Source organism: Perissodus microlepis, chromosome 23, assembly GCF_051167445.1.
Source record: "Perissodus microlepis isolate ML-2025 ecotype Zambia chromosome 23, ASM5116744v1, whole genome shotgun sequence".
Taxonomy (NCBI): domain Eukaryota; kingdom Metazoa; phylum Chordata; class Actinopteri; order Cichliformes; family Cichlidae; genus Perissodus; species Perissodus microlepis.
Window position 1 is genome coordinate 22,672,146 of NC_140482.1, and position 16,596 is coordinate 22,688,741.

At 37.3% G+C, this 16,596-nt stretch overlaps 1 protein-coding gene across 1 annotated transcript; it reads left to right on the forward strand.

Annotated features, from left to right (window-relative positions):
• The first annotated feature begins 1,839 nt into the window (after positions 1 to 1,839).
• On the forward strand, positions 1,840 to 16,593 carry rpgrb (retinitis pigmentosa GTPase regulator b). Its single transcript, XM_084921817.1, has 14 exons — positions 1,840 to 1,956; positions 3,763 to 3,888; positions 4,522 to 4,614; positions 5,359 to 5,421; positions 5,502 to 5,660; positions 6,458 to 6,607; positions 7,064 to 7,222; positions 7,414 to 7,569; positions 7,687 to 7,811; positions 8,410 to 8,601; positions 8,716 to 8,902; positions 9,408 to 9,502; positions 9,597 to 9,656; positions 9,772 to 16,593. Exons 1-14 carry the CDS (start codon positions 1,926 to 1,928, stop codon positions 11,821 to 11,823), a joined length of 3,648 nt encoding a protein of 1,215 aa, XP_084777943.1. The 5' UTR covers positions 1,840 to 1,925; the 3' UTR covers positions 11,824 to 16,593.
• The last annotated feature ends 3 nt before the right edge of the window (positions 16,594 to 16,596 follow it).

Sequence of the window (16,596 nt, forward strand, 5' to 3'; positions counted from 1 at the left end):
CGTTCATGGCCCAACATATCCCAGACTTCATAGCGCGGCGGTGGTGTGGATAATTTTTTCAGAAAAAAACAGCGGAAGCGGAGCGGCCGAAGAGTAAACTTTCAAAAGTAAGTACTGAATATTATGTCACTTATTTATGCGCAAATGTTTAATAATGAAGAACATTAAAACATTACTGTTGGCCACATGTCGGGAAAGTTATGTGACATTAGCGATGTTTGTACATTTTAAAGTAAAGGTTTTAAAGCCTTTACTTCAAAATATACGCCGTTCAATAGTCGGCCTTAATCTTAAAGAGAATGTGATGATTTTATGGATAATTAAAGTCAGTTATATATCCACAAACGCAACAAGCTGGAGGAGGAGGAGGAAGAGCCAGCAGCAGCTGACAGATGGAGAGAATAGACAGACTGTTCCCTGTTTGTGAAGGACTGCTAGAAAAGTGTAAAATAACTAATTGTCTGTCCTGAATCAGTCTTATTAGGTAATGTTCAAATAATTTTATCATTCCAGTGTTTTCAGTGTGGTAGAAAGTACTCAGGGCCTTCAAGTTACACACTATGAAAGGCAGCAACAAGTTTAATATTCAGAAACCTAAAGTATTTATCAGCAGTAGAATGGACCTAAAAATAAATGTTTCTTTCAGTTCTATGAAGCTTTGAGTATTTTGGATTAGTAGTACTGCTGTGTTTGTTGCATCATATTGCTGTAATTGTTTATATGCTTTATATATTCTGAGGTAAGTTGATCTATAGTGTTACATCATATTCTATAAGGATGATATGTGTTTGTATACTTTCTGCCCAGTTTGACCCATTTAGCAGATGTCAGCCAGTTTAAGGCTCTGATATCTATTCTGTATGACTTAAAGCAGTTATGACATGGTATGATTTTCTCACCCAATAAAGGAATATTTAATATATCAGTCTACTCTTCATTTTATCAGAAACAGTTTTCACAGCTCGTACATTTTCTTTTTATACATATATGTAAGTAATGAGCCAAATTTAGTTATGCCAACATACTGAAGGAACAACATTTGTCTCTTATATATGATACACCTATATATGCACTGTCAAAGATACTTGTCTTTGAGTGAAGATTTAAGGCGATAAGACATATAAATAACTGCAACTTGAATCTGTACTGAAGCTCAGTATTTGACACAGAGTTCATGTTCACTGCTGTAATAGCTAATAATGATTAATATAATAACTATAATATTGGCCATATTATATTTACATTACCAAAGTTTAGTCTTATGAACAAAATTAGCTAAATGTTATTTACTAGCTAATCTTAAAATGACCGTTCAGTACAGAAATGAAGGCCAAAAATCATGTTTTACAGTCCTGTGGTCTCAGCCTCAGATACTTATCAAATCACACAAAGGTAATATAGAAACAAACAAACAAATGAACAAAATATCTTCTCCTTCATTTCTGTCAAACAAAGTTGCATGACACGTTTCCAGAGGTTAGTATCATGGTTGCTAGGCAACCTGGGCAGCACGACGGAGACTAGACCGTCCCATACAGCCCATGTGTTTGCAACAAACTTGCCGTTTATTTTGCAAATCGAGCTCAATACTGCCCCTATCGTCCTGGAGCACTTCCGTTGTGTTTTGGAGTTTGCATGTGTTTTGAATTTTGTAAGTGTTTTGGAGTTTGTACATGCTTTGTCTCTAGGGGCCACCGTAGTTTTTTACTACTTGCTACTTGCTTTACTACTTGCTCATGTAAGTTTGAGACCACTGCTATAAATAATGAGACACATGAAATGGCTCTGTTTCTTTAAGAGTCACGTGTGTTCCTTCGTAGCCTAGGAGAAGTTTTGTTTACTTCCGGGTTGTTCGAGTCGAAAACAACAGAGGGGTACCAGCACGCCCACAGGCGCGGAGCAAAGCGGATTAAAGTACCGCAGAGATGGCAGGCGAGGCTGAAGATGACATTCCGGGTAAATATCAGTCATTGTCGCCTCTTCTGACTCTCAGAGAACCGTTTGTATTGTAAACTATTCTTTAGCTGTAATGTTCACCTTCGGCTAGCTTCAGGCTAACGGAAAGTTAACCTCATGATATTGCATTTCTCCTCCCGTTATTCTGTTTTATTCTACACGAGTGCTTTAGCTATTAAGGTCAAGTCGTTTTTATGAATTTATTCCTCATCATTCCTCACTTTGAATCACTTTGAACGTGATTAATTATTAAGTATCTTTTTTCCCCTGTCCTGATATTTTCATAATTTATTGTCCATGCTAATGTTCAACTCTACCACATGTCAAATGTGTTTTTTTGTAGTCAATTGCATCTCAAACAGTAAAAGGAGAGGTAAAAATAAAAACGGTCTTACTAGATTGTTTTAATTTCATGAAAGTGCTTCTTATGCATATCCGTATCTATAATAACACTAAAGCAATAAAGCAATAGCAAACAATGCATAATTTTTTATATTTTGATACAAAATACATTTTGTTTTCTCCCCCCCTTTTTGTATTATTGTTTCTTTTACTCTTTTTTCTTTGATGAAGGAATAAAGTAAGTAAGTAATAAATGACCCCATCCAAAGAACATTTTTACAAAATCTGTAACCCTTTAAAAACGTTTGTCATTTTTTTTCAGTAACAAATAATGCCAAGTATTCAGATCTGCAGCACTCAAATTTGAACGTTTTCCTCCTCCTCTTTTTTATGCAGACTAGATCTTTTCCAAGTGGAAAAATATGTTATTCCTGAATACATATTTTGGCGTAGACTTCTTGTTTGAGAAGACAAGACATTTGAAGACTTCACATTGGGTTAACTTGACTCTTTGGCTAATTTTTAATTAATGTGAAAAAAATGTAACCAAAATGATGCTAGTTAAATGGTAAAAACTACTAAATGAACATTTTGAGTTAGTTTAGTGTCTTAGTTTTGGTTTATTTGTTGGGATTATGCAAAACTTTAAAATATCCAACATGATGCAAGCAACAAGTATGCACATAGCCATAAACCACGTAAACAAAAATATATACTGTAAGTTACTATGAGAAGAGAACTGAAATGAGAAGATTGTCTCAAAATGTTAGCTTAATAACTTGAAATTTTGAGTCAGGTATGAAAAACACAATTTTGAGTCATTAATTAAAAATTTTCAAATACTAACCTCAAAATTTGAATTATGCATAGCAAAAGCAGTTTCTGTTTTTCAGTGGAGGACACAAGCCTCTATAGACTGTACACACGTGGACACGTGTGGACATGTTCAGGATCTGAAAATTGAAGTCAAGACGTAGAGTGCATCAAACCTCCTTTCTTTTTAATGCCTATCTAGGCGGTAATGCCTGTAGTTATAAATCAAAGCTTCCTTATAAAGGAGTCTATGAGAAAATGAACCGGCTCCTCCCTTGATTTGTTACTTCAGTAAACACTTTTCTGATGAATTCTCTGAGCTCCAATGCTTACTTAATTTGGTAAATTATGGTCATTATCAGAATCAGAAAGGAGGATGAAGCAAGTTAGGACCTTAATTTTGACTGACAAGTTGAAATCATATGAGCACGCTGTGTCCTTTGGTGTCACAGTCAGATTGTTCCACAGCAAATTACGTCTGGATGGAAAAAAAAAATTACTCAGCTTGAGGTTTCACTAACACTAGACTGACATCAAGGTGGCTCCATCCATCCATCTTTTATATAAAGGGCTGAAACATCACATTTGGTGTGGTTAAACTTGAAAATTAATCCAAGTCGGTGATTGTTTTTTTTTGGTCTCTTCTTACAGAATCGGGGGCAGTTTTCACTTTTGGAAAGAGCAAGTTCGCTGACAACATTCCAAGTAAATTTTGGCTTAAAAATGACATCCCACTCAGAATAGCGTGCGGCGATGAGCACACCGCCTTAATAACAGGTGAGAGCCCCTCCTATGTTCCAGGTCATACTCATTTACGTGTTTCTACACTGCTGACAAACGTGAAAGCTGGAAATACTGTTTTGATTTAGTTTCACTTGCGCTGTCCTGTTAAAATATGTCTGCTCTAACATATCAGAACTGATATGTTTTCTCGGTTTTGTTTAGATGTACAAAAATTAGATTTATTTTAAAAAAAAAGATAAATACATTAACCCCCATTTTAAGATTTGGATTATTTTTTAATGTTGTGCTTTACAATATTAACCTACTGTCATTTTTAAAATACAAAATTATTTTTACTCTTTACTTTTGTTTGTATCTACATGTTTACAAAAAATATATATTGTATCAGTCAAGTAATCAAAATTTCAATACATTTCTTCAATTTAAATTTTAGTTTAATTTCATGGTTATCTTTTGGAGGGGATTTTACAATTACATACAATTACTTAATTTGAGGAAAAGCTTTCTTTATTATCCAAATTAGATTTTCAGCTTTTTTCTCTTATCTTTCTTTATTATTTTGTTTTGTGACTGTAACTGAATCCAGCCCCGTGTCACTTTAAAATGAATCCTCCTGCTGAAACATCACAGAGCCCCTTTCAGGAGATTTCCTCTGTGTCTTCACAGAAAATGGGAAGCTCTTCATGTTTGGTAGCAACAACTGGGGCCAGCTCGGCCTTGGCTCCAAAGTGACTGTCAACAAACCCACCTGTGTCAAAGGTTGGTCTTTATGGCACCTTCTCACTGTTTCAGTTCTAAAAAAAAAGTTATAGAGGATGAGTAGTGCCACTGAAAGCTGCTTTCAGCCAGTTTAAACAGGCAGTGAGGAGGGAGTCCCTGAAGAGGAGGAGACAAAGCCTTCAAATAAAGTGTGACTTTGTTGTAGATATAATCTCAGTCTAGAGGGCTAATAATCTGCTTAAATCTGGAGGGACATTAGCTGAGAAACAGTAAGTGCCACTCCTCAGATACAGAGAAAAGGATGTGTCCTGTATGAGGTTTGTTTAAGTATGAATTTAATCTGAAAATTACTTTAAAAAGAAAGGATCATTCTTACTGGAAATAGTTGTACAATACAGAAAATGTAAATGTAATAAATATTCCTAGAAATAAAACTCAAGTCTGATTAATTCTATTTTCTGGTGATTTTAGTTTTTTGGTCATTAGTAGATGGAGGGAGCTGGACCTCAAAATTTATGCAATGTCTATGTTGGAAAAGTTCTATATAATATTAAAAATGACCACAAGTTTTTAATTAATTTTATAACAGTTTGGAATTATTGTATTTTGCATTGAATTGTACCGAGAACACTTAGTTTAAAATACAGATTTCTCTTGTATCTTGCAAGTGTTTGGTTTGTTTTGCTTCATGAATCTTTTCTAAAGTTATCAAAAGATGATGAGGTAAGCTGCGTTCTCCAGGTTACTGTTCCCATAGTTTTAAATTTCTTTGTGATGTTTCAGCCCTGAAGTCTGAGAAAGTTCAACTGGTGGCTTGCGGGAGAAACCACACGCTTATCTGCACAGGTCAGTGTTTAGTGTTCACAGCTGTTTTCTTTCTGGTGCTGATGAATATTAAACACGCTTGTGTTGATGTGTGTCTGTAGCCCAAGGGAAGGTGTATGCCTCAGGTGGGAACAGCGAGGGTCAGCTGGGGCTTGGAGACTGTGATGAGAGGACATCCTTCAAGAGACTTGATTTTTTTGATTCACAAGGACCAATCAAGATGCTTGCTGCAGGTTCGAACACCTCAGCAGCTCTCACCGGTAAGATCCACACAACACTGTAATTCAGCTATTAGCTCTGATCACAGCTAATCAGAGCTTAACTGCCAGTAAACATTAAGGGAAGTCATATAATAAATGCAAATTAAATATTAGTTAATTTTCATTTTAAGGTTTTTGATCATTTTTGATGTATATTTCATAATTGTGCCTACCTGTACACTAAGATATGCAGTTTTTGTATTGTTTTATTCATTGTATATGCATTTTATCTTACTTTATTTAATTGTAAATTATATTTTTGCTATTTTTTGTTAGTGTAATGAGATTAAAAACATTTAAATTTTTAATGTATGTTTTTTTACCTTGGAATTTTTGTATCTTAATTATATAAATATATATTGAAGATTAAATTTAATTAAAATTAAATATATACATATATCATACATATTGTACTACTGGATGTTCAATTTTATTTTTTAGACTTTGCTCATAAATTAGATTTAAAGTTAAAAAAATTATTGATTTAAAAAATTTTTTTTTAAACATTCATGTTTTTATATTTTTTGTATTTTGTTTACATTTGTATTTCATCTGTATATTCTGTATTTTCTGCAGCATCTAAAAAAAAAAAAAAGATAATTTCATGAAATTAAAATTATAGTTATTCTGTTATCAAATGAAAATTCCTGGTTAACAAAATTGAAGTAAAAAGATTCTGTATGTTTTAGAAAATGTTGCAAGTTTAAAACTGAAGTGTAGAAGAGAGAAAAAAGTGCCGTTAACAGATAAATGTGTTCCCAAAATAAACGTAATCTCTTTATTTATTTCTTTTGCAGCGAGTGGTAAACTCTTTATGTGGGGTGATAACACAGAGGGTCAGATTGGTTTGGGTAAGGAGAGTCAGGTGTCGTCACCCCAGGAAGTCAGTGTAGGCCGACCAATCAGCTGGGTCTCCTGCGGGTACTACCATTCAGCTTTAGTGACAGGTGAGTAGAGATAGGTCCCAAATAACCATTCATCACTTTGCAGTGAGCCTGCAAATCGCACATGGTTACAGATAGCATAAGGAACATGGGTGACAGTGGCTAAATTATAAAAGAATAATTCTCACATGTGTGTATTTATACTAATGTAACAATCAGAACAATAAAAGTTTTTTTTAATGCAAGTTAATTGGCAAAAGTATCCTATTTCCATAGATTTTCATTCACCATATTATTTTATAATTTAAAAAATCAAAACTCCATTGTTCATTTAAATTTAGGTGTTTTGATTTGATTTTTGCATATAGATATTATTATAGAATTTAACATATTTTAAAATCAAGTGACACTTTTTTAAAAAGTTTTTTTTAAGTTTAACCAGAATTTTGTTTCCCCTATTCGTTCTGGACCTAAAAGCCAGTGGATAGCTCTGAGTATTTCCTATTTTTGTTTTCCCAGTGGATGGCGCTCTGTACACATTTGGCGAGCGGGACAGCGGAAAACTGGGTTTGGGCACCCACCAGCTTCCAGGGCACCGAGTGCCTCAGCTGGTGAAGAGCATCAAGGAGCCAGTGAGGCAGGTGGCCTGCGGGGGTGGACATACAGTGGCACTTGCAGGTAAATGTCTGATGACAGCAAATAAGACATGTTATTTATTTATTTCCTTTAAATAACCAACTGAGAATAATATTCTCAGTTGGTTTCCCCCTTCCTTCAATCTTACTAAAAAGTTACAGAATGCTCTCAAACAGGGGAATAAAATACTGCAGCATGCTGCAAACGCCTCTGATTGTGTTGGTTTCTTTCAGAGGGAAGTGTGTACACGTTCGGCCTCGGTCAGTTCGGACAGCTCGGCCATGGGACATTCATCTTTGAGTCCCGGGTGCCGCGTTTGGTTGAGCACTTCAAGAAGGGACGAGCCTGTGAGGTGGCCTGTGGAGAAAACCACACCGCTGTCATTACGGGTAAATCTCAGCTCGGTTCATTAATGCCGAGCTTCTCATTGACAACAGAGTTGAACAGAAGAGGTTCTTCACGGATCTGATGTCAGAAATTTTAATCTTTTTTTTTTTTTTTTTTAGAAGACGGGTTGCTATACACGTTTGGAGATGGCAGACATGGAAAACTTGGTCTGGGGGAAGAAAACTTCACTAACCAGTTTAAACCAACGCTATGCCTGCGATTCCTGAAGTATAATGTTCAGGGAGTAAGTGTTTCATACAGACAGGTTTACATTTGTTCATGCAGTAGAACTTAAAATAATGTATAAGAATTATTTAATTAGGCTTGGAGATAATTCATAAGTTTAAAGACAGTGTAATTTTATTGTCACATTTCTTATATCTTTTTAATTTTTTGTCTTCACTTTTTACATTTAAAAAAAAATTACGTTCGTTTTTCAATTTTTATTCATAATTGCATATATAACATAAAATATATAAAATTTTAAATGAGTTTTACCTTTTAAAAAATTTATTTTTTTGTAAAGCACTTTGAGTGCTCAGAGTAGAAAGTGCAATATAATAACCATTTCATTTGTCATTTTTTTTTAACCTTTTATAGTCTTTAAATACATAATTAAAAAAATTATGTATATTTGTGTCAATTTTGTGTCAATTTTTAAAATGTGTTATTATTTTTTTAATTACAAAAATCCTAAATATATACATATATAAAAATATAAAATTCATTTTATATTTTAAAAACATTTATTTATTTATAATCATATGTATTTTCTATTTTTGTGCATTTCTGGGTGACTTTCATGCATGCAAATACTTTAATTTGGTTCCTGACGTGTCCAGGCGATGTGCGGCGGATGTCACATGGTGGTGCTGGCTCGGCCGAGGGCCCGGGGAACCGGTGAGGTCACGCTGGAGGACGACGATGTGATGGAAGATTTCCTGGAGAAACCATACGTGGAACTGCTGGGTAACACAGTTGACTCATCTACACTGCAGAGGAGCCTCTCAGCCCGGGTTCGCAGGAGGGAGAGGGTGGGTATGAGGACAATGAACGTGACACTTTTTATAGTTTATCTGCAGATAACAATTCATTTCTAAAGAAGTTCATGGGTTAATATCGCTCGTTGGCTAAACCCTCTGATTCAGGAGCGATCTCCAGACCAGTTTGGCACCATGTTCCGCACGCTGCCTGCCATGACACCGGGTAACCTCCTCCCGCCACTGACAGCCTCCAGCCAGACCATACCACCACGACTGGCCCCGCCTGAGGTGATCCACGGAAAGGTGCTCAATGGCACTTACCAGCACAGGAACGAGGGGTCGATCCACCAGGGTACCTACTTCACCTGCACCGCCATTGCCTCATCCTCTTTCTGTTACATCAAAGTTTTGGACAATATTATTTGCATTTTTGTTAGAATTTGGGGAGGTTGTTGTCGGGTTTTTTTGTCTCCTTGAGTCACATCTCTGATAAATCATGTCCCTTTGGCTTCCTCAAGATCCCTTATTCATTTTTATGAAAACAGACACCTGTACGGTATATGTTTCTAAGACCTAGAAGCACTAAGATGAAGTTGGGAAAAATGAGAATGTGAGCTCTGTATTTTTGACATTTGACAATTGGTGTTCATGTCGTTCATGCCCTTTCCCTGAAAGTTAAATGAGTTTCTCTTGATCTCAGGGTTTTCTGCAGATTTGAAATCTGTAAATAAAGAGGTCAGATTCTCAAAATCTTGATTTTTTTTTAAAAATCTTACCTATTTGTTCATCTTTGTCACTATGTGATATTACCTGTATCTGGAAAGCTGCTGCTGAAGATAATGCTGTCCTGTTTTCAGAGCTGGCAGGTGGGGAGACAGACAGTGTTGTGGAAAGTCTGACAGACACTGACAGCGTGAGAGGTCTTGGAGAAACCAGAGACTTCCTCAACATGGTAAGAGATCAATGACATCATCTTAAATGTTGCTCAGAAAAAAAGACAAATATAACATTTTGCTGCTGATATGATCTCTGCTCCTTCCTGACAGACTCATGTGATGAAGATAGACCCCAGTGATAAAACCCTCACGCTGTCTCCAGTTCAAAAGGTAACTCAAACTCTTGCTTTGTGTGCTATGTCCTTTGATGTTTCTGCATGTCTCTTCCTCTCTAATGCATGCCTCTTTTTTCCATCCTTTTCTTGCTTTCTTGCACCGAGGATAGAGGAAGGGTAAGAATGGTAAGGCTATAAAAGAACAGAGTCAAAGAAAGCAGAGAAAGCTCTCAAAGCAGAGCAGTTTCTCTTCCACTTCGCTGTCTTGTAAGAGTGAGGCTGCCTCTCCCCTCCGGGCGTTACCCACTGAACTCCTGAGGAGTCGTAGCACTCGTACTCAGGGCCCGCAGAGCCCCCAGAGACATCAGAAAAGCAACCAGAACAAGGTGAATCTGATCTTGGCTGTAGAAGAGTTGCAGGAGAGGCCCAGTAAAAACAAACCTACAAGCATCAGGGACATAAATAAGGCAGCATCCAAAGAGCAACAAATGCAAGTTCACAGTAAAAGCCAGGTGATAGGGGTTCACAGGAAGCTGGCAGCAGACTCAAAACAAAGTCCAGAAACTATGAAGAAAAGATTAGATTTCAACTCTAAATCTGCTAAAGTTGAGAAAGTGGAGTCTAAGCCTGTGAGGGTTAAAAGAAAACCCACAGGAATCAGTTCACCAGGTAAACTCAGTCATACAGACTCAGCAAGCTTTCACCTGAGTGACACTTTGGATGAAGAGAGTATAGTGGGCTCTCAGCAGGTTTCTGAGGTGAAAAAAACCCCCAAATCTAAAGAGAAGAAAACAGATTTGTCTAAGAAAAACAAGAATGAAAAAAACATGAAAGAAGCTCAAATCAAAAAAGGGTCAGAGGTTCAGGAAAAGTCAACAGATCTCAGCCTGCTTGTTGGAGCTGCTTCGCTCGCCGCAGGAGCAGCTTTAATCCAAGCTGGAAGACGATTAAGCTCCACATCCCTTTCTGAGAACAGTTGTGCTGTACTTAAAGAGAGTGTGACTAAATCACTGAGTGAGGAATCTGAATCTTACGCTGCCAATTTTAGCCACAGATCTGCTGTCAGCATCAACATCATACCCGCACCTGAAAGTCCTGAAATGAGGACAATCTCAGATCAAAGTGAACAGCAGATGGAATCTGCCGCAATCAAAGAGGAAGAGGAGGATAATGACGAAGAGGGTGAAGAGGAAGAAGGGCAGACAGATGCAAAAGTAAGCGAGGAAGAGGAGGATGTTAGTCACATTATTAAGAAAGTGGCAGAGAACACTGAGGATGAAAAAGAGAGTGACACTCTTCACTCTGGAGAGAAATCAAACAGCGATGTAGATGAGGAGGAGGATGAGAGCAATGTTGTGGTAGAAGATGAAGAAGAGGAGGAAGAAAAGAGTGGAGTAACAGAAAGCGAAAGTAAAGCAGAGACTGAAGAGAACGACAGAAACAGAGGTGATGTAGAAGAAGAGGAGTCGGAGGAAGAGGAAAATGAGGAAGGGTCAAGTCACGAAACAGGGAGCAGGGAGCATGGAGATACTGAAAGTGACTTGGAAGAAGGGGACGAGGAAGAAGAAGGGAGTTTGGAGAGTGAGGGTGAAGAAGATCAGATTGAAAGTGAGTCTGTGAGGTCTTCAGAGAGAGAAGAAAGTGAGGAAGAGAGGGAGACCGAAGAAGGAGAAGATGAAAAAGAGGAGGAAGAAAAAAGTAGTGCTGAAGAAGTAGAAGAGAGTAGTGAAGAGGAAAACAGTGAAATTGAGGAAGAAGAGGAGGAGGAACAAAGTGAGGAAAAGGAGGAAGAGACAGAGGATGAGGAGGAGGAAGAAGAAAAAGAAGAGGATGAACAAAGTGAGGAAAAGGAGGAAGAGACAGAGGATGAAGAGGAGGCAGAAGAAAAAGAAGAGGAAGAAAGTGAGGAAAAGGAGGAAGAGACAGCGGATGAGGAGGAGGAAGAAGGAGAAGAGGAGGAAGAAAGTGAGGAAAAGGAGGCTGAAGCGGAAGATGAGGAGGACCAGAGTGAGGAAGAAGAAGAAGAGGAAGAGGAAGAGAAGGAAGATGAAGAAGAAGAAGAGGAGAAGGTTGTCAAAAAGAAAAGGTCTGCTGAAGTGAAAAGACAAAGTGCTAAATCAGCAACTAGAAGCAAACTAAGGTTAGGGGTCAAAGGTCAGGCGGCAGGTGAGTCAGAGGAGTTCTGGGATGATGTTTTACCTCAATACCTCAATCTGAAATAATAAGAGCCCTTATATCAATCAGCGTGTCTATTGATTTATTGAATAACAGGAAATGGACACGATCAAAGTCTGAAAAGTAAAAAAATAAATAAAAAAATATTGTTATAAAAATGGCCATACTAGAAAAGCTTGATACAGGTAACACTACTTTTTCTGTATAAATAGTTAAAACTACATGGTTAAAACTACATTGTATTCAGTTTTGTAGGAGATTACTCAGTTAATTAATTAACATAACCAAAACAATGTCAGGAGAATAAATTGCATATTTTATATAAAGTTTTGTCATCTGCAAAGAAAATCACTAAAATACATTTATGTAAGAGAAGGGAAGACAAAGTGGATTAGCCAGACAGTTAAGCCAGTTATATTTTTAAAATGTCCAGTAATAGATCTTTGTAGATGTATGAAACATTAGACATTTAAAGTCAATATCACATAGTTTACATTAGTGAATTAGCATGTAATAGTGACCCTTTCGAAATGCACGACATGCAGTGTGGATGTGACTGAACAATAGAAGGCAGGTAGCTTAAAAGATCAAGTATCCATGCTAATGCTGGTGAAATAAGGATTCAATGTCTTGGTTAAAATTGCCTTACAGGCAGTACTTAAATGCAAAAGCACAACAGATGTGGATTTCACATAATTATTTTTGTTTTTCAGTATTTAATTTTTTATTGACCTTATTTTTTCCTAGTAAGATATTATTCTTTCTCTTTTTACACCTGGAGACTATCTGAGCTTTCATGTTCTACACAAATTTCCATGTGTTTATCATCTATCTTTTGTGTTTGCCAAAACTACTTAAGTAGAATTTTCAGGTATCTGTACTTGACTCAAGTAGTTTTTTTTTTTTTCCAGATAACTTTTTATCTTTACTCCCTACATTTTTAAACAAATATCTGTACTTTCTATTCCTTACATTTTCAGAACGTCACTGTGCGCCTTCAAACATCAAACCGATTTGAGGCTAAACAGTAACACATGAGAGGAAATCCAATTCGTAATCACCAGAGCATGCGCCATAGTGAGGGGTTTAAGTTCGGGCCTGTGGTTTATTTGGAGCAACACCAGGACGAGTGCAGGTGTCCATGAGTTGTGGTTGCATTATTTCTGCATCTAGGTAGTGCTATAAAGGAGGGGTAATTTCAAATGCAGCATTTCTACCAACAAACATCAGCAAACACAAACTGTTTGTCACAGTGTGTTGTTAGCCAAAGGTCCAGACACTGTATTTCACAGGGAGAGAAAAGAAAGAGCTAACTTCACTAAACGATGGAAATAGATAAGGAAGACAGGAGGTTATATTTATAAGTACGGACTGCTCAGTGGTATTTGATAATTTTTTTTTTCATATTGTGAAGCATGCTGCAAAGCAAACTAAGGTAGATTATCTGTGTTAGTTAAAGGTTGCATTAAAATAATTTAGTGCAGGATACGCTGGTTAGCTTTCAGTAAGGTGATGTATTGAATTTGAAGTTAAGTTGATGAAGTTTAGATTCATTCACTGAATTCCACCTCTATATTGTTTAGTATAGAGACAGCATAAACAGTGCTGACAGCAGAGAACAGCAGAGCAACTCATAAAATACCTTCTTACATTTGATGAATTCAGTTGTGCAACTCCAGAGAGAGCAGTAAACCTCAGAGCAGTAGCCCAGATCAGCTGATCACAGCCTGTACACTCAGAAAATATACTATATATTACTTTCATACTTTGAATACATTTCACAGCCAGTACTTTTTAACTTTTACTTGAGTAAAGAAGTTAAATCAGTACTTAAGTACAGAATGTTTGTCCTTTTTCCACCTCTGGAATACACAAGCTTCTTTGTGTTTATCTGAATTTTATGTTTTCATTCTGAAACAGCTGGAACATTTGCATGTACTGTGCCTTTCCCTCTTACATGTTAACCACACCATCTTTTTGATTTCATATATTATGAATGTGTTTCTTTATAGCTTTCTGAACCCTTTCTCTCATAACGTTGTGTTGTTTTGGGCTGCTTTTGTATTTCCATTCAGCCTTTTGCTTTTGGTTTACAGCAATGCTTACTCATGTTTGTATTGATTTCAATGCTTTTTGGTTTACTTATATTTCCTTGGAAGCCTTTTCTTTTTGCTTCTGCTTCTGCTCAGTTATACATGGCTCTTGCAACCAGAATTCTCTGAATTTCCAGTAATATGACTAATAGAGTACCCAAATATTCTTCAAACCTTCAGCCTTAATCTTTGTCTTGCTCAAATTTAAATATTTTATCTGGAATTATTTATGTTGCTATTTCTATTAATTTGTATTTGTAATAAATATTTGTGTTACATTACATTGTGGGTTTTTTTTATGTATTAGGACATAGGACATTTGCTAAAGTAGTTCTTAATGATACTTAATAGTCACAATTGTTTGTGTACATTCACTACTAAACAAGATTGTATTAGTTATTTAGACCAGGCTGACATCTGCTTCTGCTTCCATTTGCATGCCAAAATCTTTCATTTTTGTAAATGTAAGTTTCTTCTGAGAAATTAAAAAAAAAACTCTCAAAAAAACAATCTCAGTGGAAAAAAGGCAAAATTCAATGAATGTTAACCATTAGACTGTTGTATTTATTGTATCCAGTTTGTCTTGCCCTGTTATATTTTGATATACCTTTATTAGTCCCACAAGGGGAAATTTCATAAGGCTGCCGACCTATTGCACGCAATGGCAGCGCCATCTTACCCTCCGACCATACATACATTACACAAAACATCACATGGGGAAGACAGGTCAGAGAGGTATAACAATGGAAAAATGCACCACATGAGGAAAGATAAGGACAAAAAAATAACTCCCCCCAGACTGAGCTCCAACAGGGAGATCAGTTTGAGAACAGAAAAAAACACCTCTGCACATAGCACATGAAAAAACTCTTAATACACCAAAGAAACACATGACAAGCAACAGGGGTGGGAAAAGGGTGAGAGACAGCCGAATTAGACAGTACATCCGGGCCTGCAGCCTGTGCGCTGGCCTCCCTGATCCACCGTCAGCATCGGAAGGGAATAAGCGTCGAAGGGGTTTGGAAAGGGAGGGGGGGATGAGTGTGTGCATATCAGTGTATATGTATGTGTGTGCGTGTCCAGAGTTCAGCTGAGACAGTGTCCTTCGCCCTGCTAGGCTAAGTAAACAGTCTTCCAGCCAACCCAGGTGGCCTTGCATGGAATGGGAAGGAACAAACTAAACACAGTCGTTATCAGGGTGTTTTTGTTCGGCTCCAGCCTTGAGACCGCAGCTGGCGCCAAAGGGGTATCCGCATGAAGTGATGGTGGTTTTTACTTTAGTGCGAACAGCTCATATGAATTTCAAAGCACTTCTACAGTCCAACACTGGTCTCTCAATCTCCCATTGGAGAGCCGCGAGCTTCGCCATACTTGCGTTCTGTGATGTTGTCATTTCTTTTGCTCAAGGAGCCGATTCTGAGAACTCACGGCAGTGTGCCTCCCCGAGATGTCATCCAATTTGCGCCCAGAGATGTTATTCCGAGCTAGCCCTTCCGAGATGTAATCCAGTCTGCAGTCAGAGATCTTATTCTGAGTATTCACAGCAGCCATAGCCTCTCCAAGATCTTATCCGTGCTGCACTCAATGAGCCCATTTTGAGAAACTCACGCCTGTCCCATCGTTCCAATCCCAGCGGGCAGCCTTGTGGGGTTTTGCACAGCCGGTTCCGCTTTGAACAGCCGGTTCTGCTTTCTTAATTCTTCGATAAGTCGGCCATATAATGCCATATAATGCCTGGAAAAGACTACAGCGAATCATGTGGCTTTTTTCTTTCTCTTTCTCTTGTTTTTAAGGCACTACACAACTCTCCAGCTGACACAGCTGATAAATAGGATGGTATCGTGAACCTTAATTGATACTACGATATACTATTAAGTATATCGTGTTTGAGTGTTATTTAAAAGAGATTTTAAATAACACTCAAACATTTTTTTAAATTTATTTATTTTTTTGAAGGACGTCTTTCTACTGAAACACATTTTATAAGATTTTTGGTGGAAATAGTAGGGGTTCTAAACAGGTTCTTTGTGGGACACCATGTTCATTACATGCAAGTTAGGTTAAGGACAATCACGTATGCAGATAATACCTGATTAGCAGGGTCAGTGGGAGTTTTATAGTATATTCTTTGAAAGATAATAAATAAATAAAATTAGTTTAGAATAAAGTCACTCAAGTACTTTGGATACACATCGAATATTTAATCTATTTTATTTAATCTCTCGCTACTTTATTCTTTTTTCAAATTTTGGGGGGATTCAAGCAGTATATCATTAAATAGACAAAAATTGAAAAACAACTGTCATGACTCTGCAGGGCACAAAAGCCCATCGGGCTATATGATAACCCGACGGGCGGGGCTGAGATAGATTTTGGTCGCCCGACCGGAGATATCTCTAGCTCCGGGACGTCGGGCTAGCGATTTTGCGAGCCCCGAAGAGGAAGATTTTTTTTTTTTCTTTGGGAGGTAGCTAAGACCAAAAGCTGAGCTAATGAAGAGGAAACATTTGACTTTATGATGCAAATATTTAACTGAATTATAAGAAAATCTGCCTTTTTCAGCCTCAACTGTCAAAAATATCACAGTGGACACTGACAAACTCACTTTGTCAGTAAGGTGCCAGACTGGTGCTTTGTGTCTAGCATATTTCAAGAAGATGATGATGTGAGGAAAATCTGTTCCTCTGTTTCAGTGTCTGTTTGGTGTGTTCAGGATAAGATAAGGTT